The sequence below is a fragment of the Haemorhous mexicanus genome, chromosome 3 (assembly GCF_027477595.1).
Source record: "Haemorhous mexicanus isolate bHaeMex1 chromosome 3, bHaeMex1.pri, whole genome shotgun sequence".
NCBI lineage: Eukaryota > Metazoa > Chordata > Aves > Passeriformes > Fringillidae > Haemorhous > Haemorhous mexicanus.
This window is the reverse complement of record NC_082343.1, coordinates 33,409,958-33,437,227: the sequence shown is the minus strand read 5'-3', so window position 1 is coordinate 33,437,227 and position 27,270 is coordinate 33,409,958. Positions and strand designations below refer to the sequence as shown.

The following is a 27,270-nucleotide window of genomic DNA, read 5'->3' as shown; positions in this document are numbered from 1 at the left end:
CCTGTCAGCACCACATCTGTAATATTTCTTCTCAGCCAGCCCTGTTGCTTCCCCTTCCATTCCCCAGTGTCCAGCTATAAGCCACACAGTTACAAGGCTGGATCTTTCACTGTTTCTGAAAACACAAGTAGCAAATTCACACTCCTTTTGAAAAAGGGTAACTCTATGGGAAGCAAATTTAATGCAGGACATTAAGTAAACTGATGCTGTCATTAGTGCAAATGTCAAGTTCATTATAGCAGATGTTTCAGCTGAAGATTGCTACACATTAAAAGCTCAAAACAAATGTGCAGAGCATTCACCATTTGATTTAGTGTGTTTGTTTCCAAGCCTACTTGATTGAGCCAGAAGTGGCTACAGGCATCATTGCCTTGTCTGTAGCAGGAGCAGGGATCTGGCTGGACATTCCTGAAACACATCCTGTACACAGCCTGACAAGGATCACTGTTATCAGCACTTGGACATGTAAGCCCTTGGTGAAGTACAGAAGGCAAAAAGCCACAGCTAGTGCTGATAGAGGCTGAAAGGAGATCTAGTGAGACAAGAGCAAGGAACCTCTTGCAACTGCACTGCCCATGTTGTGACAGAAACATCTTTTGGAGGGATCAGGTGGTGTGATTCTTGTAAATTGTATTGTTTTCCACAAGCTTTACAGTTCTGGAATGGACCTACCCTTTTTGTCTTCACACAGGGAACAGCAGGTGAAGCCAATTATCAGGAACAGTGATTTCTGAGGCTTTTCTAATCCTCTGCCCCTAGATAGAGGACAAAATACTTTCCTGCCTTTCAGGCCCAGAGTAATTCACTGGAATAATAAATGCCAATAGTAATTAAAAAAAATACAAAGGACTAAATGTGCTCTAAAAAAAATAAAATTAAAAAAATTCACACATGTTTTGAAAAACTTTTTCTAAACCTCTTTCCTAACACTATATTTCAGTTTTTCAACAGCAGTCTTAGTCTGATTTATAGGAAATTACAAATGGCAACTGACTCTTCTAAAAGCACTAACAGTCTGAAAGAGATGAATAAAATTTAAAAAAAAACAACCTCTAGATGAATGTAAGGAACCCACTCTTCATGATCTTCCTCAATCTTGTATAGGGCATGGTATAAGGGAGTCCAACAAATACTGCTCCTGAGAGATAAAGATTTCATCATTGCTGTATTCTGATGATTTAGATGCAAGGTTCTTTTTTGTGCTTAAAAAGCCCTTCCTCTACCCTTCCTGGAACAGGCCAGCCAGAAACCACTTCAGACAGTGATCAGAGGAAATTCTTTCAAAGTTTTATTTTCTTTCAAAGTTCCATGCATGAATTAGGGATTTAGGACAATGTAACAAACACTTATACAGAAAATGTAACTCAGCATCAAATATGTGTTCAGTGAAAAAGGCTAAAGTAAGAAGCACCAGAGGTCCAAGGAAAGGTAATGGAAAGAAGCTGTAAAACAAACTTGGAGACCAGAGTTAAAGCAACAGTTCAAAAGCAATCTGCACCCAAAAAAAACCAAATCAAACCAAAAAATCCCTTAGCAATTTCATTTAACACATAATTTCAGCTGACTGAAAAGATCTGTCAAGTCTTGTAATTATTCTTGCAAATGTCTGAACGTGTATTTGGCTCTGGTGAGACCAGCCTCACATGGAACCTTAAAAAATAGTTCCATGTTCTTGCAGACCCACTTGCAGCACCCAAGCAGTTAACAAGTGACAGGTGAATACACTTGCTACAGGAATTTCTTGCTATCTAAAGCTTCACTGTTGTCAGATGTATACTTAATTGTTTCTGTTCTGCTAACTCCATTACATTGTTCACAACACAGTACCACTAACAATTTACTCCAACTGATTATCTTTTTCATGCACCAGTCTGATAAAAATAAGTATTTTACATTTACCAGTAGAAGAACGTCTCAAAATTAATCCTTTCAGAATGGAGTCAAGGATTTGATGTGCAAAATTCAGTTCTGGGAGAGTAAGAAAGCATGGCTAGATTTTGCTTTTACAAAGTGTACACATTTATAGCATTGTAAAAAAAGAAACTAATTTTATTTTCATAACTGAAAACAAGTTCTCAATTGAGCAGCTTTCATCGAGCCAGCACATATAATATCTTATTGATGAAAATAAGAATACCCCATAAGCAAACCTTTTCTTTTTCTCCTGAACTCTAAGATTTCATACTTTATAGCTGTATGAACAGACACTTGGGTAAAAAAAATTCCCACTTCCTTTGCTTCTGCTACAGAGATGACCTGTAAAAAACAGACACTTAGGATTGTATTGAATTTTTTTTTTTTTTTTATAGAGATGGGTTCCCTTGGAAGCTGCTCAAGATCCATTGATACCTTTTTGTTTCCAACAGTATTGACCTGTTCATTCTTTCCCTGGAAATCACAATTGATTTACTTTGGATGCTGAAATTATTCAAATCATATTAAAAGTAAAATATAATTTAGAATATGAAATACTTTGATGCTTCTAATTTGGACGAAAAACCACTCCATGAGAATAACAGACTCCATAATTTCAAGCTCTCCTCTCTTAAAAAAATCCACCACAGACAACAAAACACTACTTAGTTAAATGTGAAATTCAAACATGAAAAGAATTTGGTTACCTTTAAGGTGAAGTGGTTTAGGGTCACACTTTTTTCTGAACTGAGAAAAAGAATAAAGGAAGGTTGCTTTATCACTTATAGTGTGAATGTGTATTTTTTTTTTAATTGCATTTTTATTTACTCTGTACATACTTTCCTTTAACCTTGCAGGTTAAAACTTTCTTTTAACCTTGCTGGGTCTGCCCTCTGTGTTCAGCTCTCACTGAAATAAAAAGAGCAGGATATGCTGCAACCTTTCTCTGCTTTAGACTTCCCTGAGTGTAAAGATCCCAGTACTAGCTCTACAGCTCTAGGGAAAATGCTTCTCCGAATAAAAAAATCCTTCTTCTGCTAGAACACCACACAAAGAGGTATGGTAGCCACAAAGAGAACAATCTTTGTAGCTTTACAACTATTTTTTTAAACACTTAGACAGGAAACTATCACCTATGGGTAAAGTACTTCTTGAATTAGAGATGAGAACAGAAGTCTTCCAGAAAGGATTCTCATGTCAATGAATGAAAAGAGAGCTTTTCTTGTACCTTAATTAACATCTTAGGAAAACAAATAAACGGACAGTTAATTTCCAAACTTAAATGAATATCAAGTGACACTCTGGGGGTCTACAGGAGACTGTAATAGAGACCTAGTGCTTGAAAAGAAACCAGGAAAGGCAGCAGGGTGGGAAGTATTTCAAAGATCACCTAGGAGCAAAGGCTTTCTCCTCCTATTGTGCTGGAGGCCATGACCATAGATTCAAACAGCTGGTACATTAAGGATGTAAGGACTAGATCAATGTGCTACAGCAGAACTGGGTCTTTTATTACCAGGGCAGGGAAGAAATGCACAGACGAGGAGCCTCCAAATAAATCCTTAATGGAGCTTAGTCTTAAAAAATAATAAATTCTCCATGTATACAAGTTATCTAGATACAGCTGGAAAATTGCCAGCCTACTTTCCAGACTATTCCAATTTGAGTTGTCCTGTGTTTGTATTTGTGCAAAACACGGGGTTAATAATAAAGAGATGTTTCTGTTATTGCTGAGCAGGGCTTACACAGAACCTATCAGCTATCCCATTCCCTGCTTCTTTCCAAGAATTTTCTCATGAGAGCCTGCTTCACTGGGATGGCTACTTGGAAGTAGCCATCACTCCAAATGTCCCTCACCTTCTCTTTCTTCTCCCCCCTTGCTTTGCTGAGCATGATGTCACATGGTCAGGAATATCCCTTTGGTTGGTTTGGGTCACCCATCCTGCCTGTGTCTCCTCCCAACCTCCCATGCACCCCCAACTTCATCACCAGTGTGGCAGAAAAGCAGAGAAGGCTTTGGGTCTGTGAAAGTCCTGCTTGGCAACAACAAAAACATCTTTATATTATTAACCCTGTGTTCAGCACAAATCCAAAACATGGGATCATTAAAATTGGAATAGTCTGGGAAGTAGGCTGGCAATTTTCCAGTGGCTGTTTCTTCATCTGCTGTTTCTGAAGCTGAAGATTATCCATTGGCAGCTCATAACTGTAGTACCTCGGGCACAGGGCACAGCTGCCTTTAGCCTCTCACCTAACAGGGATACTCAACTGCTAGCTGTAGACTTCCTTAAGCTGTTTGCTCATTGAGAGAGCCCTAACTGCTCTGGCAAAAGCAGGATGCTGCTCTGTGCTCTCATCATGGGAAGATGCCAAGTGACATCCACTGCATATTGGAGTCACACTGCAAACAAGGAGTGCTAGTCCTCAAAATCAGCAAGACACCCAGGTGTGTGCCAGCCTGAGCGATAATGCATGTCTTCCACGTGTAACACCAGACTCTTGCATCATATGGAAATTCATCATGAAAATAACCAGATATATCATCAAAAGATGTTTAGCTTAAAATATATTTGGAAATTGTAAATGCTTTGTATAATAGAATTTTTGCATGCATTAGAACGTGTTTTACTGGGAAACACTAAGGAATACGTTTCTATTTCCTGACATTTACTAATAATGAAGTAATAATTTATACTAATCAGAGTTAAAGCCTATATTAGAAATTTAAATAACCACTTAATGCCATACAAACAATAGTCAACACTGGTACAGAAAGACATTTAGCACTTAAACTAAAAAAAAATCTAATGATTGTCTAATGAGGGATAGTTTACACTGAATCAAAAAAAAGTAAGCTATTTCATAATTACAGAGTATAAACACATTCATTGAGACATGGAAAAACTGAAATAATATTTGGCAGACATCTACAAACTGCAGGGACCAGAACAGTGAGGGCATAAGAACAGCAAGTGTTGAATGACCAGGTTGAAGTTGGAAGAGGCAGCAGAGAATGAAACCATCTGCCAAAGCAAGCCTGGAGAACCAGGGTCCACAGAAAAGAGGCAACAGGAGCTCTAGAGACCAGAGCTCAGTGCGGGAATTTTGAAGAGCAAACTCTGTAGAAGTGGGTCAAAGTGTCTCCAGTATAGTTACAATAAATCATTTCAATCTATATTTAACTCTTGCATTTACTTAACCTATGTAAAAGAACAAGAGCACATTTTAGTTTACTAAAATTTTAGCTTGTGTTTTATCTTGCTGGTCCTGGGGATTGAAGTCTGAGAAGATTTTTTTTGATTGCTGTCTTTCTTCTATTGATTGAAAAGAGAACAAGCTCTGAAGAGAAGTTACTTAAGAAATTAGACTTTAATACTGGATAAAGAAAATGCTTTCCAATAATGAATATAAACATAAAATACTTCTTCATTTATTTTTAATTATTAGAGGGCAAATTTTAAGAGTGATCACTATATGCCCCAGAAGTGGACAAAGTAAGCAGATAGCTCCCACAACCCTCTCAAGAAACGTTGCAGCATTTGATTTCTTTTTTTTTTCCTTTTTTTTTTTTTTCCTGGATTTAACAAAGGGACTGAAGGATTACAGGAAGGAGCATGAATTCCAGTTTTCTTCCACATCACTTTAAATTCAAGTCTTAGTTTGGTCTTTCCCTCAGATCCTGAGCTTTGGTAGCTTGCTCTAAGATTCATCTTTTGATAATACTGCCTGAGAAGCTCTCTATTCAGAAGAAAAATCTGCCAAATATGCTAATAGCAAGTCAAGTTCCCACACTATTTTTTTTTTTTAATTAAGATGCTATAGTTATGCTTCAACCACCTCAAAAGTGAGACAAGCAAACAAAACAACACTTCCTTATAATGGAAGAGGACTATCCATGTAGCATGTGGCAGCAGTAGGTGTGCAGCCTATTAAATTCCATTGACTTTCATTCATATCAAAATATAAATTAATATCTAAGTATATATTTCTTTTCCTGAAATACTTAATAGCCCAAGTATGGGAGCAGAATTTTAAAAATACGACATTTTTTCTTTCTGCAGAGAAATACCCAATGGAGAAAATGCCAGATGTGTTCAGTGACTGTGAGATATTTATAAAAATCCCTGAATATTTTCATAAAGAATAGGCAGGACTTTTCAGCTGTTTTCAAAAAGACACTTCAATATTTTGACATGAAGGTCCCTGTTATCTAACCTGAAGAGAAATAGCAAAGCTTTCACAAGGAATGACACACCTTTATCTGAAAAGATACCATCCAGATAAAACCTATTGTATGTATTTTGCAACAGAACATAATATTACTGTAGCTGTTGCAGTTATCCTGAAGGTTTAATAGGCCCTTCAAAGGCTTCCTAAAGTCTGCATATTCTTCATATTTCCTCTTGTCTATGAACTGAGAAAAAAGTCACCCAATACTTCCAACACAGGCAGAAGTAAAAGAAATAGTGTAAATTATGTAGGTATTCTGCCAAGATGAAGGTGAGACAATATTTGTTTGAAATCAATAAGTCCAATGAACTGGTAACTCAGTGAACAGTAACACATCACATGCTGAAAATGAAGACAAACTAGTATGAGTACTGAAGAGTGCCTTTGCATGGAGGGTGGTTGGATTATGAAACACACTACTGAGGCCAGCAATTTAGCTGATGTTCATTAGTTTAGGAAAGAATTAGCAACAAACATTCAGCAACAAATTATATACTTGTTTGATTATAAGAGAGCCATATAAATCTCACTTATAGTTCATAAATTTCACTATTTTCTGAACTAGTCTTTTCTCAGCATTTACTGAGTCTTGGTTCTTGTGTATTAAAGATTTGTAGCAAAATATGCTAAAATAGTATTAGCCTGCAATACCCTGAAATTGGCTAAAAATACACTTTTTACATCCAGAAACTGTCAATTAATTGAGTCTTATTTGGGAAAAAAAAGGATGTTTCAAGCTAAATTAGCATACATTTTTGCCAGCTCAATTCTATTTAAAGCTATTAAAAGTTCATTAAATTAAAATTAAAATTTATTTTGGATTTTATGGTTGTAGTTAGGAGGGAAAATACACTACTGTCAGCTATTACCTCACATTGCAAGACAACCACTCTACCAAAAAAAAAAAAGAAAAAAAAAGGGAAAAGGGGTAAATTGGGGTATACTTTGAGGTTTCCTCCTCCTGCACATCTAGCAACAATAATCTCCATAAGATGTATCTCTTAGAGGTTCCAAGGCTTTCCAGAGCATGGAAAGGAGATGCCAACTGTGACATGATGATTTTCTGCTGCTGTTTTGGTATGACAGAAGCATGAACTGCCTCATGTCTCAGGTGTTAAGCACTTTCAGTTCCAGATATTCCTAAAAAATTCTCTGTCAGAATACACTTATTTTGAACAATTGCTCTTTTCTGTTAAAATCATATTTCAAAGAAATAGTTGAGCTAATATAGTTGTTCCCAGATAAATTCCACATTACTTTTGCCCGTAAAATACAGAGACTGTGTTCATTTGGTGCTCAGTTACGTGACAAACCCTAGAAAAAGCCAGAGTATTATATTCTACAGCTTAATTCCATGTCTCCTCTTGAAAACTGTTAGCAATTGAAATCCAGCATAAAATGAAAGGATGGGGAAATGATTGCTTCCAATCTAAAGCAATGCAACTCCTACCTAATGGCTTCAGGTTGTTTCTGTTCATCTAGAATTTGAACACCATTAGTTTCTGAAGCATGAAAAGAAATTTAAACTAGGCTTTCTATTATCAGAACCTGTAATATATAAAAAGCTTTTAGAACCAGAATATTTTTAACAAATATCAAGCAATCACAGAATTGTTAAGGTTGGAAAGAACCTTTGGGGATCTAGTTCAACTCTACTGCCAAGGCAGAATAACCTTATGGGCATCCTAATGTATGTGTTCATCATTAACATATGCCTTTGCTTTCCAGTTCTGTTGTTTCCAAACCAACAGCTGAAAATTAACTGGGAGCAAGCTTTATGCATTAACCAGCCACATATTGCATAACAAAATGCACATCTTCCCAGTGAACTGAAAGGAAGACTGCTCTAGGCAGGAGGGGAGAATGTAGCAGCACAGCTCTTCTGCACTCTGTTCAAAATGGGAACATTGCTTTAACGTGCAGCATTTGACCTTTCTTACGTAAAAGAGAATAAATTGAAGATGTAAAGCATAGAAGTAACAAAAACATCAAAGCCCAGAAAGTTGAAATGGAAGTTTGATAAAAAGGATTGCAAGTTTGACTCGTACATTTTCAGCCCCGGGATAGGAAGTCTGCAAAAAGCTGGTCTGTGAGACCTCAGATCATCAACCTGAACTCTGCATTGGAGAAAATCTTGACTACAGCAAACTCAATTGAAAACAAAAACAACAACAACAAAAAACCAAAACAAACAAGAAGTTTGAATAAGAAGTGAATAAAGCAGGGTGTGCAGAAAGAGCACTTCTTACGGAGTCAGTGTACCTTGACTAGACAAGAAGAACTGAAAAGGACCTCTCACATAGTCTACATAGGAGTAGACTTACATTAGAAAGCAGCAATATTGGCAGGTCACACTGTAACACACTTGGAGTCATAGCAGCAGGTTGTAGCACCTCTTTCAGCTCAAAACCAGCAGTCTACATTTCAGAATGAGTTGCTGCAAATTAATTAATGCATTCCAATAAAATCAAATCACAAGGATATAAATTACTAATACAATGCAAAATGATCAAAAAATAATTAGAATGAAAACATTTCTATCAGAAATATGAGTGAATGTCACAAGTTTTTTCTGACTCTTGCAGGAAGCTTCCAGCCTAACATAGCCAAATATGTCATGCTGTCTTTAAATAACATTTTCCTCAATAAACTGGAAGCAAAACCAACAAAAAGTTACAGAACTATGAGGATTACTGAGTTATAAGGACATTAAAAAGCATATTTCAGCCTCCTTCCTGTAATGTAATGAAGTCAGGACATGACACACAATTCTTCAGCAACAGAACTTCTCATGCTGTCCCCAGTATGTATCTTTTAAAAAGGCATTGGCATGCTGACAATTTCAAAAGGGACCACACAAGCCTAACACAAAGAGATTTCAAAGTGGGCAATGGCAAAACAAGCCTCCAAAGCAAACCTTATCCTTCTTTCATTTTAGGAAGGTGATTTCCTTCTCAAATACTTTCTTTTTTCTGGACTCTAATGCAACTTCTCTTATGTTAGCAGCACTAAAAACCCTGGTGTAGACTAATAGCCCCCAGTACAGCACAACGTTAAAACAGCAGGTAGTGGCCTAAGCAGTGAGCTGGTGTGTATCCTGCAGGGCTGTTACAGTTCTTTGTGGCCAGAAAAATTTGATTTTTAGTTTTAAGTATAAATACACAATACACCACACTACATTACATTACAATGGAAGTAGTATGTCTCTAATGCAGTGAAACAACAGAACATATGGAAGTTTCCATAAATGTGAAAAAAATGAACTCTCTCTTTGGTTCTATATTTCATTTATTTATTGATAGAAATTTTTTCAGTATTTACTATAGCCCACTGGGGCCTTGCAAAGTCAATCCTTCTTTTTAATAGGAAAATAACATTTCTGAGAGATTTGAATTATGTCAGGAGATAAGTAATTCAAAGTCTGCTTTATGACTGACACATATACACCCAGAGATGCAAGGAGATTAAATCCTGTGGCTACTTGAGGCATGAATCCATTCTGTGTCAATCTTCCTCCATTTGTTTCTGGAGAATGACACTGAGCATTGCTCACGAGTCAGAAATGCATCAATCCTTCAGAGAAACAGGAGAGAGAGCTTTCATTTGCATTCACCTAAATAGATGAGATCAGCAATGAATTCCATCGGAAATGAACACTTCTGGGGATGCTGTTTTTATTACCTCTGCAGTGATAAAGGATGGCATTTACAGAATGGTCCTCTGAAAAGCAAGTGCACAAATCATTGCAAGAGTACAGTGTGGGTACTAACACTGTTATGTGTTACTGCATCCAGTTTCTCCACTCTTCTGAAATCAGAATTCATAGCTCTAATTCATAATTAGGCTAAATGCTTACTTGGCTGAACAGTGCTTATATGGACAACATTTGTAGTTGAAAATATCCAAAAAATCAATGGCTACTGGTTCAACCTCCTCTAAGCTTGTTTCCTCTAACGTACTTAGAACCGCAGGCACTTCAGCCCTACATAATTCCTCAGATGCCTTGATGGATTATAGGATAAAAATTTCCAGTATCTGCCTCCAATAAAAATGGTAATAAATATTAAGTATGCTGAGCAAGTTTAAGATTTTTTTTCAACTTATTGTTGTAAGCAATGCATTCACTGCATAGCTCAAGTCAGGTAAATGAGCTGAAGTAGTTCCTAAATTGGTTTCCTGGACAATAGACCTGCATGGATTACTGCTCTTCCATGTGGATTTTTATTCTAATCTCTATAAAATTGTACTGAATAAATTTCTAGTCTTTTTAATTTTTAAAAAATTACAATTTTGCAAGGTAAAAGTGTTTAATCTTATCTGATGATAGGCTTAAAGAGTCACATGATTCTGATGACCCACTAAGTGGGTCTACCACGTAATGTAGTCACACTTCTTTTAAAAGTGACATTTTCATCTCTATTATTTTAGGTGTCAGACCTCAAATGCACTTCTTTGTATCCTTCACAAATTGCCTTACACTGCAAATTATATTAACACATTGAAAACTTACTGTTTGGTTTTGTTTTGCTTTAGATATGGGCTTACCAGTGGTTGCTGCCAATTCCTATATTTTTGCAATTCAGTTCCATGACTTTCCATACTTTTGAAGTCATCTGTAGTATATCTCACCCTTTATCTTATCTCTTGCTTTCCTGCCTGGTAGGACAAAGTACTCAGGTACGTTATGAGCCCTGCCAAATAATATTATTTTCCGTGCCTGCTCATCTAATCACCTCTACATTTAGTAAATACCATATAAATATGCATATCCTCTTCGTCAAACTGTTTAGATCTACCTGAAATATTTTTATCTGAAATTCCCACAATTCTTCTAGACTTCTGATACTCAGCAGGCTATATATTTGTTCATGTATCCTTTCTTCCCTTTGCTACTACCATTGTGCTTTGTCATTGCATAACTTGCTCACTTCCTGTATTTTTCATAGCACAAAAAAAAAAGATAAAATTATTTTTAGAAAAATAAGAGAAGTTTCCACTACTACTTAGTGACCAGAAACAAAAATTAAACTAGTATTATAAAGCTAAGCATAGTACATTCAGAAGAAAGGCATTGCAGTTTTCACTATTTAAGGGGGGAAGAAGAGAGGACACTTACATAAAGAATAATGTTTTGAATTATATATATTCACTTGGTCACTTTAACTTATTTATTGCCATTTATGGTCTTTGAGACATTTTCGCTATAAAATTCCAACAGTAGAAACATTAAGACACTTTAAAATCGGATTTTTCTTCCTTTCCTAAAGCTCTGACACTTAAATTAGATGTGCTTAAACCATAGCACTAAACACACTGCTGCAAGATAAATAGTAAACAAAGACCCAAAATTACCACCTAGGGTAATGAAAATAAGGCAGGAATAAAGGTTATATGATATTGGTTAAAGAGGTGAGCAGCTACTATTTTCTTTCCTTAAACATACTTGCGTACATTTGTTTGTTTTGTACACACAATTTGCTGCATACCATGAAAGATACAAATGAATAGATTGCTATGTTAAAGATGGCAAGGTAGCACAGTAAAAATATTTTATAGGATAATTTGGGATGAGCTGCATAAGAAACAAATCATGAAGTCAGAGCTCTGGTATATCACGCATACCAAATATATGACAATAAAACTTTTATATGCTTCCATCGTACTGTTTTATGTCAAATAGTTAATAGGGAAAAACTGTATTAGAAATGTTTCTGCAGTTTAAAGATGTTTGATTATTGGTATCTCTTTTTTGGTATTAATTCTACCATAAAACTAGAAGATTGGGGTTGTTTTTATGTCTCTTCATGAGAAGTGTAACCTCATCACGCAGAATCTGTTAACATTTACTCACCTTTTCAAAATTACCTAAAATAAGGGGCTGACCTTTTATACATTAGCACACAGGTATCTTGGTATCATACAAGGAGATCAGGAAACAAGGAGGTCACCAGATGATACAAAAGCATATCACCCAATAAAAGACAGAAACCATGAGTAGAAGGAAATTTCTACTCATTGGCAGATAGAGTAAATCCGAAAGGCAACTTTGTTTTGTCATTCTCTCCCCATTATTTCTTAGGCTGTGTAAGAAAGGACAAATTTCCCTAAGCTGGTTTAATGGGCAACAGATTTTGGGTGGGAACAGGATTTCAGAGTCCTGGAATTGATTGGGAAAAGCAGAAATGGAAGCAGGAAAAGTGGCCTGAATTGTGGGAAACTAATAATAAGAAAAGCAATACAAGTGAATAAAACATTAATCAATTCATTCAGGAACAGCACTGAAAACTTCCCACAGGAATGGGAATCAAACCCCTAACCTCTGTGGATGGAAGGTATATCATTTCATGCTAGCTGAGAAGCTTCCCCAGGACAGTAAGGATTTTGTGTGTTTGTAAGAGAAAAAGGGAGAGAGAAAAAAGGGGAGAGAATAAGTGAGAGGGAAAATAAGAGGGAGAGAAAATGAGAGGGAGAATACTGGCTCATGGAAAATCAGTGGTATAATTTTGACTAAATCAAAGGAGCCAATGTTTTACCTGAAAAAAATGAAATAACAACCTGCTCTGAATATGAGGAAAGATACTCATTTGAGGAACAGGTACTTTTGCTTCTTTATTAAGTCTAAATGAGGAGGCAAAATTGCATTGCTCTACTGTATTCCTTATTACAGATTTTTTTTTTAAACACTGTACTTTCATTTCTTCAACAGGCTTTTAGAGTGCATAAGAAATCTTCTAGGAATTGTAAATGCACTGAGTGTTGCTCCGAGGATACATAAGGAATTACATACGTACTTTTGCTTCAATAACTCCTGAAATTGTCTTCTTTCTCTTTGGGCCTGTACTGGTGTAATTTTCCTTAGGATGATCAATTTTATTTACTTTCATTGGGCCTTTGCTGTCATAATGCAACTCTGTTTGTTTTTTTTTTTTATTTTTTATCCCATCACCCATAAAAGACATGCCTCACAGGAATAATTCTGCATCACCTAGAGTGTGGATGTTCATCTGTGTTAAAAACTGTAACCAGATATGAAGCATTCAAGTCTCCCTCCAACATTTTCAACTATGATTAGTGAAAAAGCTTGAAAAAGAAAATTAAAATAGGGAAACCCAGAATGGTTTATTAAATAGCTGAGTGTCCTTTATAAATAGAATTATAAACGTACTGCAGATGACATTTCAGAGAATTAGAGCTGTAAAGATTTAGATAAAATTATAACAAAAAGAAAAAATGGCAAGGAACTACATCCCACCTTTCCACTGAGGAAGTATATTTGTTATGCTACCTGCTACTTAAAAAAAATTTTCAACACCTTCCATTCTTCCTTTACAATTTTATTTTCCTGAGACAACATTTTCATTGATAAAAAAGAATTCACAGATACTTTGCCCCAATTTCCTATTTCTTAATCCAGTAATTTCTCTATGTAAAGCACTAATCAAATCCTAATTTTTGATTCTTTTTTGAGACAATACAAATATTTGCAAATTATTGTTCTATTTCAGTTCTGAATTATAAAGTACATAGTCTCTATCAATACTTCCTTATAAATGTAGTCTAGTAGAACAATGAATACCATGTTTTTCCTTTGAGGGAAAGGAAGGAAGGCAGAAAATATCCCTACCATCCTTCACCCTCTGCTTATTAAACTACAGTTTTTGGTAATGGTGTTCTGTATGCTAAATATTTTTTCACCAAAGTGATTTAGAAAGGTGATGAATGAAAGATGTGGGATGACCTTTCTTTTACTGTCATGATTTAGAGACTCATGAAAGTTATTACTCACTGCCATCACTTTAACAACTTCTGCTTTTTAAAGTTTTTGCTTACACATTTTCTCTCCTGCAATCTAAAGATGGATCCAAATGATAAAATGGACAGCATTGTAAACATATGAATTGAGTTATACTCATGACAAGGGAAAAAGAGTCAACAAATGTCTGCCTAATGCAAGTATGTAGGTGGAAAACAAAAGGCACACCTAATATTGGGGCAATTTTCAAGATAATTTTGTTCTGAAATGCTATACATGTCCTGAAAAGAACTAGAGTGGTTTGCCAGAGGAGTTTCCTATCAGCATAATGTATTTCATGCAAGCAGTACTGCAGTTTCTCTGTCAGACCTACACAAAGCATCTGCTCATTCAAAAATATATTTCACAAAATTCCCTTAATGGCCTCAATACAGTGAATTTCAACAGCCTAAGAGAAATGAATTTTAAGTAATACTCATCTGTTGCCTGAACATGTTTGCAAATAAAGAAAATAATAACAACCATCCATGGAATAAAAATTAATTCAATAGAATGACAATTTACTTAAACAGCCAGCAAAGGGGAAAAAAATAAAATCATATTTAGAAATTTGGAAATTAATCTAAAAGAGCAGCATAGGTCATACAGAATAATTGTGAGTCAGTAAGACTCCTATAAGAACACTGGCACTGACCCCCTATTCCAGGCACCCTTGAACCTGACTCAGCAGACAACACGGAATCCATCTAGGTACCAAAACCTAGATACATCTAGAAATTAAGACCACATTTTTACTGAGTGCACACTGAAGAAAGTTTGCAAAGAAAGCTCTGTCCCAGTTTAATCAATCATCAGCAGGCCAACAAAAACACATTAAGAAATGTCAGAAGAATCAAGAAGGACCCAGAAAATTTCAAGGCCATATTAGAAGCTGTAGCCCTCCACACAAATGGCTCATTCACTTTTTGAAATTTTCAAACTACTTTAAGAGAATTTACCCCTCATTTAAATATAGTCAAATATCTTTCACAGTCTTCTAAATCCAGGAAAAACTTAGCATAAAAAGAATAGAACACAAGTGCATTTAAAAGCAGAGTGGAACTACATTTCTGGGATTGAAGGTCTCATTGATAAATGCAATTAGGTCTTGATCTGGCAGAACAACTAATGAGCAATGTATCCTCTTTTTTAATTTTACACAATTTTACAGGAAGATCTTTCCACTATTCCGTACCCACAACAACCTTCTGAAAGAATTCCTATTTTTGGGTCTATATTATTTAATTACTGCTACTCATTCAAAGTGAACTGTAATCAGCATGGAGCTCTTCAACATTCTTCAGAATGTTGAAATATGGAAAATACTTTGGAAAGTAACAATATGGAAAATCTGGAGAGCCGAGCTAGCCCTTACTTAATATATCACCGTAAATATGGCTCTGTGGTACTTTCCACATGCATTGTGAGTGTGTAATACCATCAGGCCCAACACAAGTCTTGGAAACATTTATTCAACACATCTCTTGTCACAGTGAGTCTACAGCTGTCAAAAGAAGCACAGGTGAACAGTACTGCCCCCCTCTTAGCCAAATCCACGTTACCTGGCAACACAGACGTAGCATCTCTAGATATAATATACCCGAGTATAAGTCAGCTTACTTTTCCTGTTTTGAAGAAGTAAAACACACATCTCTTCCAGCTTTACAAGAAAAAAGAAGACTCACAGATCAATCAAATATAGACCAAAAATACTGATTTAAACACGCACACAAATAAAATGATTTTTTTCTCTTTGAATTTCACATATGATGTTTGATTTAGTCAGTTTGTCTATACGCAATTCTCTACAAACAGCATTTAAGTATGCAAATGTTGGCTCAACAGTATTCTGTAACCCACAAAATTGCTGAGTATCAAAGTTGGTTCTGTGAGGGATTTGGTATCCTATATATAAAACTGCAGCACAAGGCAGTAACTATGTCAAAAGACCCAATATAATCTTAGCATTCAGTACTTTATAATTACATGTGGGGTTTTTTTCCTGGTTAGGGACACATTTCACATTGTGTCACCTGGTTTCTTCTTTGAACCCCCATTAAAACGAAACAGGCAGTAGAAGAACTGCTGGAAGCTCTATTTTACAGGGCTGTGCTTAGAGAGCAAGAAGGTTGCCATGCATTTATGTACACAAGGTCCTTCTTTGATGAAATGCAATATTCCATTGTTCAAGTACTTGCTCCTGCTAAAACACAGCACCATTTCTCCCCATCACTTCTGTTTTCCCTCTGCTCCAAAGATGATCATCTACATTGCTTCTGCAGTTGTGCCATTCATTTTTACTCATTTTCAGTAATGTTTATGAGCTCATAGTATTTACCAATAACTTCTAGTCGTGCTTTGTTGTTTTTTATGAATTATTGCAAAAATTATTTTAGGCGAGCACCTATATGGATGGATGCAGTCAAAGCCAAATTAATGTGAAGCCTATGCTCCAAGCCTCAAGCCTATGCTGCAGTCAAATGCAAGCTAACACTGACTCAGAAGCTGTCTCAGGGGACCACAGCTGTTAGCACAAAGCTAACAAGTCCTGCTACTTAACACATGCTTAGTCTTTTTCTGTTTCAAAAAACAGTATTTTCTAGCTTTACCTTATAGAGGAAACACTGTCAAAAAGAAATGCTACAGAATTGGGAAACAAGACTTAATTCTGTCTCTGTTTTGCTACTGACTGAGGACAAGCTAAGGTACTGATTCTCATCACATCATTTGTCTGGTTTTTTCATTTACACTATAAGGTCTGCAGGGAAGGGAATCTCTCCTGCAAACTGTTTGCAAAGAACTCCATCACACAAGGGGACTCTGAGTTCTCCAAGAAAGAGGAAGTCTGTACTAATACAATACTACTGCTATCATCAGTGGTAACTTTTAAATTGCTTGCATTGAGCAAAATTGTTTATCAATACATACTACAGACTTTACTACCAGAAGCTCTGTTAACTAATTTTGCCATTCTCTGAGGCAATGACAATACTAAAAGCAGTCCCCTCCTGCTAGAACACTGATATGCAGCTACCTCCTCTTTATTCTGTTGGTGAACCTGTTATCGTTCTATTCTTCTTTCCATCCTAGGATTGCTACAGGAAGATCTTTCCACTATTCTTCCATACTCATGACAATCTTTTGAAAGAGTTCCTATTTTTGGGTCTATATTAATTAATTATTCTACTCATTCCAAAGTGAACTGTCATCAGCAGGGAGCTCTTCATCATTCTTTGGAATGCTTAGCACACTTAAGTGACATGACACTGTTTGCTAGGCTTTTAGGAATCAGCTTATTGCTCTAATTCCTTCTTACGAGATTCAAATTTACAGGTCTCATTCTTCATCCAGCCATTACCAATCTTTGCTTACCATGGCTCTAATTTCACTACTTGTCCCTTAGTCACTCGCTCAGATACTGATCTCCCCTGTGCACAGTGGAATCAGTGTCCAATCTTCTTTTCATTCTTCAAGGAAAAAACACATATCTGTGGCACCAAATTAAATGCCTCCACACATATTTCACTTCTATCCCTCCTACAATTTTTTTTTTACTGCAGTTGTTGATATTAAATTACTTATTTAAGATCTCAACTTGGCACTTTCTTTCTAACAATAATTTCTCTTAAACATCTGTCTATTTCAGCTTCATTTATTTTTCACAAGTCTCAGCTACCAGGAATGATTTTTTTTCTTCTCTCCAAACAGGAAAACAAACACAGCTTTCACATTCTCAGTTATGTTTTGTATCAGCTGCCTAAGATTCTAAGGTAGCTGTCAAGCCAAATCTAGTTTTTCTGTGAGCTGTGAAACCAGTAAAGTTCACTGTCCTGGACTATTTCCTCAATCTCTGCCGCATACTCCTGCAATTACTGCAGCTTTTTTCATGTCCTCTATAATCTCATTATCTGTAGTACCATCAGTTCTTTTTCCTGACCTCTACATTCTTCCACAATACCTTGGGCAAATAAGTTCGAAAGTAATTTATGAAAAACAAAAGGACAAAATTATTTCACTGGAAATTCTATGCTATTGTAAAATGAAATAATTTAAAGCATCAGCTGAGTAGAATTTCTTTTTATTTTGTATCCAAATCCACAGATCTAGAAAACAAGAGTTACTTAATTTGCTCATATTTAATGTTAATTCTGAAACTACAGATGCAACATAAATGCCAGCAGTTAGTATTTCACTAGCACACAAGTTTTCCTTAGCTTCTGCAAAAAACCCAGACAGCTTGTCACAGGAACCCAAACACCTCAAATACTCAACTCTTCTTCTTGTGTTGACAAATTTCTAAGATAAATAAATATACACAATTAAAAGAAAAAAAAAGCAAACACAAATGCATTCAAACATCTAGAATAAAAGTGAAGTTGAACATGCTGATGATATTAATCAATGCAATATTTAAGAGACCTAAACACAGATGTATGAATTGTACCATCTGAAACAGCTTTTGAATTTCCTAACTGATTTAGAACCAAAAGTCTAAGCAATGAATCTAGATCCAGTTTGCTAAATAATAGGAAGTCTTGACTAGACATGATAATTAGGACAAAACAAGGAAATTACATCATCAGGAGGTCTATATATCTGGACACCATTTTTAATTTACCTTGGCAACAGACTGTATGCTGTAGCCAACAACAAACTTGGTTGCAAATGTCAAACTGGGCTGAAAATCTGTGTTTCATGCTGCCACAAAATGGCAGTAATACCAACACCTGCAGCTTGCCAGGAAAAGCAAAGTGGTTCCGAAGCTTCTGACAGAACAACTCTAATCTAGCAACTGGCAACTAACAGCTTCTACAATTCACATGACTTTTTTTTATTCTTACACTTTTATATATATGTTTTCACATGTATGTGGAGCACACTGCAGGTATGCATCAACACTATTCACAGCTGATGCGCTGGAGACTGGCAGCAATTCTCATTTCTACACCTTCCTTTGTGTGCTGGAATTCCCTAAAGTCCTTTGCAAAGCAATAAATACCATACCCAAGGAGAAACAGTGATAGGTCATCAATACCGTAGTGACTTTCTGTACTCAAACTTAGCAGCCATTCTGAGTACAACAATATGTCTGAAACACGAGTACAAATTAATCTGAGTAGTTCTACATGTGAGGGATCTTTTAGGCAATCACCTGCACTACTGCAGGTCGTATCTGCAGCTCTTTGATTCCACTGTAGAAGGATGGCAATTTCATGCAATCAGTATTTGCACTATGCTGAAAGGCCAGGCAGGTTTCCCCAAGGTTCCCAATTGTCTTAAATGTGTGATCTTATGCTAAACCCTGGCTATTAGAGTGAACTGCCAAATGCACACACAGGGAATACAAAACTATAAAGCACTGGTAACAGTAGCATAGAGCAACTTGAGCCTAGCTTTCAGTGCTTCTTACTGCTCACTACTGGTGAACAGCCCTCTGCATTTATTGAGGAGAACGGTTCGCTAACCTTCAGGAGCTGAAATTCAGATACCTACTTATAGCTGCTCTTCTGTGCTCCCTGCTCCTCTTTTAGCTTCACACATTTACGAGTTCAGTGGTTTGGAGAACACTTTTGTGGGCTTTCTGATCTGGAACCACCCCTCTGGCATCACACACCTGTGCAGGCACAACAGCACACGGCACAGCAGCAGCCGTGTAGCTATCCTCCAGGGGTCACAATTGGGTTACAAATCCTATAAAATGTGATGACTGTGCAGCCTGATTTAGAGCAATTTATTCACATCCTTCTTCATTAAGATTCAAATGGAATAAGTAAGATAGAAATTGAACAGATACAGAAATTGTGCATGGCTTGCTTCTGTAGTCAGTAAACATTTATTCACTAGGCACAGCTCTCTCTCGTGCTCTCTCTCTCGTATTCTCTCTCCCTACCCTTCCTGCTTGCTGTTTTAATGCATAATTAAGAAGGTCAGAATTAATGAAGCAGTGTGGAGTAAAGTTCAAGGAATCCCCAGGCACTATTTATTTTATTAGATCTCAGGCATGAACATCAGATTGGCAGCATTAAAGGCAGAGGCAGTGTAGCTGGCAGCAGTCCAGGCAAGAAGCTACCAAGGAATTCTTACCTGCAGTGTCAACTCATTGCTGAGCTCCCTCCCTGCAAAAATCACCCGCAGCTGGTCAGCTGGAACTCCCTGTCGCTGGGCAACTGCCTCCTTCAGCTGGAGGATGCTGGAATCTGAACCAACCTCCACGGGGAAGCCATGGCTGGAGTTGAACCTGACAAACACTGAACAAGAGCAGAAGATGTTTTTAAGCAAGGATTTCTCATGACAAGTTTATACTAGCATGACAGCAAGTGGCTTACTCTTCAATTACAGGAAGCATTTGCTATTTTCAGAGAAAAGCTATTAATACTCCTGTGTTGTATTTTTAACGCCCCCACGGAATAGTTAGTGACCAATACATAAAACCCATGTGCTTCCCTTGGCAGTATTAGAAATGACATAGAGCATTTAGAATCAAAAGAAACCCAGCTAGGCAGCTGTCCAAGTAGCTGTTGCCTGGCACAAGAGATTTTAAGTGCAGTCCCAACCTTCACAGGCACAGGGCACATGCATTTCCTGTGCCCCTTGTGCACTTCGCCAACACATAAATAAATGCAGGAAACTGAGGTATCCTCTGGATCCAAAATATATTTAACAAGGGAAAACGATTCCTTGTTACAAGGCAAAGCACAGTCATACAGATTGGTTTCCCACAAATATAATGCTAGAGAAGATAATGATAAAGAGGAAATCACATGCTAGAAGAAATCAGAACCACAGAATTCTCTATCTGGGACTGTTGTATTACAGCACAGTCTTTTCAGAGATCACTAAAATATCTGCAGTACATAACTCCTGTCAGCATCCACCTTCAGCGCAGAAAATCACTACTGCACCAGTCATATCACTTTTAGAGCTGCAGCAACTGGTTTATACACCCAGAGAAGCTTGGCAAACAAACTCATAAGCTTCCTGCCATTCAGCTGGCAGAGCTGTTTTTCATAAGAAGCCTGAAAGTGCTTGTTGAGCCCTTGGTCAGGGGAATGACTGCAAGAGCTATGAAACAAGGGAAAAACCTCATTACATCCATATCAGTCACAGAGGTTGTATGTAGAGTAGACATCGTCCCAGTGGTCTGCTTCAACCAATACCTTCACAGGCAGGAAGCAAAGGAATTAGCAAAACTCAATATAAAACAAAAAATCATTTATATCAATTATACCTGCCACCTAAACTACCTGGGTATTGATTGCAACAACCAGTCTTTTTAAAGATTTATTTCCTATTCCCACTGCTATGTTTTAACTGAAGATGTTACTCTTTTTCATTTTTCTTGACTGACAGAAGCATAAGTTCAAAAGTACTTAGAGAGTTTAATGAAATAACTATTTTTAAAACTAAAAATAGGAATTTTATTAATTTTCCAATGTAGAGTCTACCAGACAACTTCAAAGGTGTCAGATCCTTTCAGAACATTTGAATACGGCTGAGGTTGCTGCCATTGTTTTTCTCAGCCACCAATGCTGTAAGTTGTGCAATTTCACATCTTCAATTCACATCTGGCTTTAAGGGATAAGGCCATATTCCATAAAAATAATATGCAATATTTTAAGTTTTGTACTTGAAAGTACCCTCTTAATGTACTAAAATTCAGTACTAAGATTTCACAATACAGTGTTAGGCAAGTGCCCTGCAGTGTGTTAGGCAGCTTTCTGCAGTACATCTCATTATGGGCTTTGATTTCTACTAAGGGGTGTTCTGGAGATAACTGTGCAAGTTGTATATTCAGACTGTTCAGAAGAATCAGGGGAATTTGAATTTTATTTTGCTTATGGCTTAGAGACCAAAGGAGGATGTAAATGACAAAAAGTAGTTACAGCCAATGGCAATTGAACATTTCCCATCTTTCCAGGAACACACAATCCTCAACTGTAAATAAAATTATCCATGCCAATAGCAAATATATAGGTAAATCAATGGGGATTATACTTTCTTAGTAAGCTACACTGTGACTATATATACATCTATATATACTTTAAAATATTTTTATAGATATGCTTACATACACACATAAAATGCATATATGTGTATCTCCAAAGAGCTCTTCCTAACAAATACATAACTCTCATTCTCTTTAGTCTTGCAAATGCCAATGCTATTGGTTTTGGAAATTAAAAAAAAAAAAGTCAGCAGATACAGCGACCACAATTCAAATGTGGTGGTAAAAGGAAAGTACTTGACAAAAGAAATATAAAACCAGCACCATTTAAAAGAATTGCACGGTGGTATTTATGAATTTATTTTTAAAGGCAGTAAAAACCAAACACACTTACTGGAAGTGTAAGTCAAGTTTGACATCATGAATTGCAAATCCTTCTCTCAAATAATTTTTTTTTATTTAATTACAACAGGTAACTCCTCCTCCCAATGTGTATGAGGTATCAGAAATTTAGTCTCACAATTCTTACCACAAGCAAGCATAGGAAATGAGTGTGAGTGCATCATTTTGCACTTCCCAGCACAGAAGTCTGAAGAGTTAATTTGGAAAAAAATGTTAAAATGCCAAATTTGCTTGCTGGAAAAATCGAAGCCACAAATATTTTGCCCTTAAGCACTTTTATTCTATTATATAGTCTGATATCCAACAACTCTTTTTAATGCAAAAGACGAGAAGAGACCTTTGCTCACTTGCACAGAGCATGAAAAGATGGAATACAAACCTGTCTGTGGAATAAAACAAGAATTTCATTAACATAATATTTCAAGCTCTCTTTTTAGTAAAAATAAACTTATTTTCTTTTTGACATTTCACCTCAATAAACAAATAATCAATATCAAGTTGATATTCTTAACAACACACATTATTCAAGAGATTGCAGGTGAAGTTGTGCAGATACTCCAGACCTCTTCTAAACAATACATGTGTTGAAAAGACTTAGAATATAAAGTTTGTCCACTGGAATTTAAATAAATATTGACTTAACAGGAGATAAGAGAATTTACCTGAGGGCTAAACTGCTGGCAGAAATCCAAAACAAATAAAGAGAGTTACTCAGACACAAGTACATGGGGCAGGTGTGTAGGGGAGCTGCAGAATTTCAGTGAAGGTTGGAAGAAACCTTGGGGGCAGGGACCCCTACTGGAATCTCAACAGGGCACATTCCAGAGCCCTGGGATTCAGCAGCCTGTCTTCCTTGGCAAGTCATAACAAAAGTTCCAAAGCTGTCATCTCCACTGTTATTAATCCAACAGGTTTTCCACTTAATGGAGAAGGCAAATGTAAAATATTGGAGAAGCTTAGGCACTGCCTGTGAACAAACTGTGAAGGCACAGTCTTGATACAGAGAAGCAAAGCAAAAGAAGGAACTGTGGCAAGAATGAAAGGAAGTTGTAGACAGCTTTACATTGCTGCATGCACAACATAAATTTCCTTCTAAGTTCTGACATAAAATAACAAATTCTTTTCCTTCCTAAAGTAGTGAATCACACAATCCTGCTTGGCAGAATACCAAAGAAAAGCTAAATAAAAATGCATCATTTGGGGCAAAAGAATGCACATATTTAAAATTTGAGATCTCAGTAAGTTCTAATTCCCATTCTTCCCATGGACAAAAAAAAAAAAAAAAAAAAAAAAAGAATGTCACAAAAGTTCAACCAAAAGACAGTGTAAAGTATGGGAAACTCTTATTTTATTTCTAAAAGCTCTTTCTCTGCTGAGGTCAGGCAAGAAGACCTTTGACATGTTATTTTCCTAAGACTAGGGGGAAAAAAAAAAATCTTGTGACCATATCTGTCTGTGGTGATCAGATCCTCTTTGCCTCAGCACATGACTTGAGAACACAACTCTTCTTGGCTCAAAAACCTACATCTAGACTACTTCATACTTGAAAGTATTATCCCTTCCTTTTCAGTATTAAATTTTTCTCATAAACTGTGATCAATAATTTATCCAGTATAGCTAACCAGCCTAGTACAGATTAAAACCAGGAAAATTCACAGAAAGGATAAGTAAAACAAGAGAAGGTAGGAACTGAGACAACATAAAATCCTTGCCTCCTGATAAAGTAGAACAGAAATTTTTTGGAAGTCCCTCTATTACCACACAACTGTGTGGTACAGTTACCACTCCTCTATAGGCACAGGATGAAGACAGTTGTTCCAAGTATCTCTTTTATTTCAGTGAATAAAATAAAAACATATATATCATCTTTTCATATCCCTGGGGCTTCTGCATCTTCAATCATACAAGATATTGTTCTAGTCTTTTAATCCTTAGACTCAATTAGTATTAGATACATTATTTGTGGACACTTTATAAACCCCAGTCAATATCTGTTGCTGCCTGGAATTTCTACAACCTAAATTGTAGAAATGAAACTGTAAGCTTTATGGAGTCTCAGAAATTAGCAGCAGAGCAGAAGATAACGGGATGGCACTAAATCTTATTCCACAACTTTTTATTGTTATTTCCTGGGGCTAGGGGAACTGAAAAAGGTGAAAGAAGTAAAGCAAAAGACTGAAGAGAAACAAAAAAGGGAAAAATATGGGTTGGAGATACTCTGCAAGCTGAGGTCAGGACTGGAAAGGATTAACTCAGATTTGTGTCAGGCTTGTATTACACAATCAGTTCGTACATGCTAATGAAAGTCCAATCAAATGGTTAAACAACTTTGTGCAAAGTTCTTTGAACTTTGATTTTCCACAGAAACTTCAGCAGCTTGGAAGTGATGCAGTATCTCTTCACATATCTGTGCATTTAGGTTCTGCCCTGTATTAGGAGACCTTCCTAACACCTTTAGCTCCCAAGAGCACTGGAGGGCAGGGTGGTTCAGTCACCTCTGCTTTAGTTTCTACCCTACTTCCACTACATCAAGTCTCACTTTGGAGGCTGTCACTGTCACAAAGCTCTGGCCAGCTGGCTTGCCTGACTTTTTCCTTGACATATAAACATGATAAAATCTCATAGTCATTGGAAAAACCAGTCCCATAGCAAATCATGTATCCCTCTCATCAATTACCAAAAATATCCTTAGCACTCTCCAAGAAAACTCTCAAAAAGAAGTCTTGATGTTTTTTTCATCAAAAAGTTGCCAAATTCCGAAAATTCGGAGCCAAGTTGAGATAGCAGGATTCCGAGTCTTGATGCACTTGCACTGAACATTCTGCCAAAAATTTCCCTTCTTTAGAGAAGGAAATCCAACTACGGAACCTCTGCTGTCTACACAAGGAAGGAGATAGTGTCTCAGAAATAAATGATTTCACACATTTTAGTCTGTATGGCCAAAAATCAACAGCTTGAACACTACCTCAAGATGAGTGGGTTGCCATTGCAGCTACTGATGCAATTGTATGACATTTTCCTGGAAAAATGCCTTGGTCTGTGTTTTGCACCAGGTCCAGAGTGACAGGTATATGCAATGAAGTTAACCCTGACTTAATGCATTCCCAGTCAGTGCTGATCCAAGATAACTGGAAGGATTAGGTCTCCTCCATCACTGCATTCGTGAAATAAAATTAAAGCACATTAATGTAAGCCAACTTCTCAGCCGCAGCAGAAAAAGAGCCTACACAGGCAATAAGTGGCAACTCATTAAGCTGGAGTAATTTGGCTGCTTCTGATCATTTGTAAATTACCTTCACCTAACGAATGATTTTATGATGTAGTCACACAGAGCGATGCAGTAATCTAAAATAAACAACGTCTATAAACCCTTACTCTTGGTGAAAGGAATAGACTCTCAGGAAAACATCTTTAGTGCTAACACCAAATGAATATCATTAAAAAACCTTCCTTGATCTTTAACTCATAAGATCGAGATTTCTGATGGTTTTATTTACTTTTAAAATAAAAATAACAAGTGGGTTTTATTCAAACTACTTTTTAGGGAAAGCAAGGCATTATTATTCGTAAGTTCTAAATTTTTACTGCATGACAGTTTTCTACAAAGTCATGAGCAGCACAGAGAGGGTGAGTAGGGACAGGAGATTCACCTCCATCACAAGATTTAGGGCGCATCATAATCAATTTATCTGAACTATGTTCAAAAGAGGCAAAAGTAGTATGTTTGCTCACACTACTAGCAGCAGCCCTTCTGGAAAACTCTGCCAGAGAAGTGGTAGATGCATGATGTATGAATTTGGCTCAAGGGGAGAAAAGAAATGGGCAGCTCAGTAATCTCTGTACTGGAAACAAAAGAATAATATTCACAAGTATGTAATAAAGAGTTCACATGTAGGTTTTGAGCTCAGAAAAGCAACACCTTTCAGTCAGATGCTGAGTCAAAGAGGAACTTATAACTACAAGGAAAGCAAAAAATAACAGATGCCATCAACAGATGCCCCTCACCCCTTCATTTTTAGGAAAATACATTTTAAACTCCTGTCATTTGAGTTAAAAATAGTTGGAAGGACATCAGGGAGGAATATCATCCATGCCTGCTCTATGATCTTTCTTCAGAAGGGTCTCTGCTCACAGTTGCTGCTGGAGACAATACATTTACAGCTGCTTTTTTTAGTTTTTTTGCAGGGGATTAACAGTCTCTTCTGAAGAAGAGCGCTCTTCTGTAGATGTCCTGGGTTTGTATTTCCACACACATACTCCAATAAAATGCAATACTGAGTTACAAGCAGGCAGGCTAACAGTTTCCTCCTGACTCTTCATGCTAGCAAGTAATCCAAACCAAGAACTGAGGCAAATAAAAAAGACAAGAGCTCAGCACTAGTCTCTTTTTTTCCTCCAGAGCTATGTGTGCACATGCAGTTGCTTTCTTCTATTGTAGTGAGGCAATGTTTAAACTCAGCAATTCTCTCAGTAACCTAATTTTGTTCTAGGAAGTATGCCTTTTAATCCAAGACATGCTAAATTTGCCCAGTAAATTATTTCCTGTGATTAATTCACTCAGTTTTACTATTCTTTTTAAGCTGGAGGAATTCACAGCTAGCTAACTCAACTCTACAATTATGTTGGCATTTCCTTTATAAGTCTCTTTAAGAATGCTATTTTCCTAGCTATTTTCGCTCTGATTTACTGGCTGCTTATGTCAGCACCAAGCTGCCATGAACTTCCTTGATACAGAATCAACCTAAATTCATGTTTCATTTTAAACAGATGCATACTGTTCTTTAATGTGCTTGGATATGGATAAGAGTCTTTCAATTCCACATATTTCAAGTCATATGCTACAGCTTTCTGTATTAATAGGAAGTATTACACTTAAAAATAAAATGTATACTCTTGCAGCTTTTAAATTACTCCTGTCCTGTGAGAGAATGGGTCAATATTTTTGCAAAGACAGCATGCGTTCAATGAAATTCATAGGAGGGTCAGAAAG

At 36.7% G+C, this 27,270-nt stretch overlaps 1 protein-coding gene across 2 annotated transcripts in view; it reads right to left on the bottom strand.

The window, feature by feature from the left end:
* Positions 1 to 27,270, bottom strand: part of PRKN (parkin RBR E3 ubiquitin protein ligase) — a 685,695-nt gene that overhangs the window by 540,516 nt on the left and 117,909 nt on the right. For both annotated transcript variants that reach the window (XM_059841269.1, XM_059841270.1), the window contains exon 2: positions 20,018 to 20,181. In XM_059841269.1, coding sequence (XP_059697252.1) covers positions 20,018 to 20,181 — 164 coding nt within the window. The remainder of the gene's footprint in view (positions 1 to 20,017; positions 20,182 to 27,270) is intronic.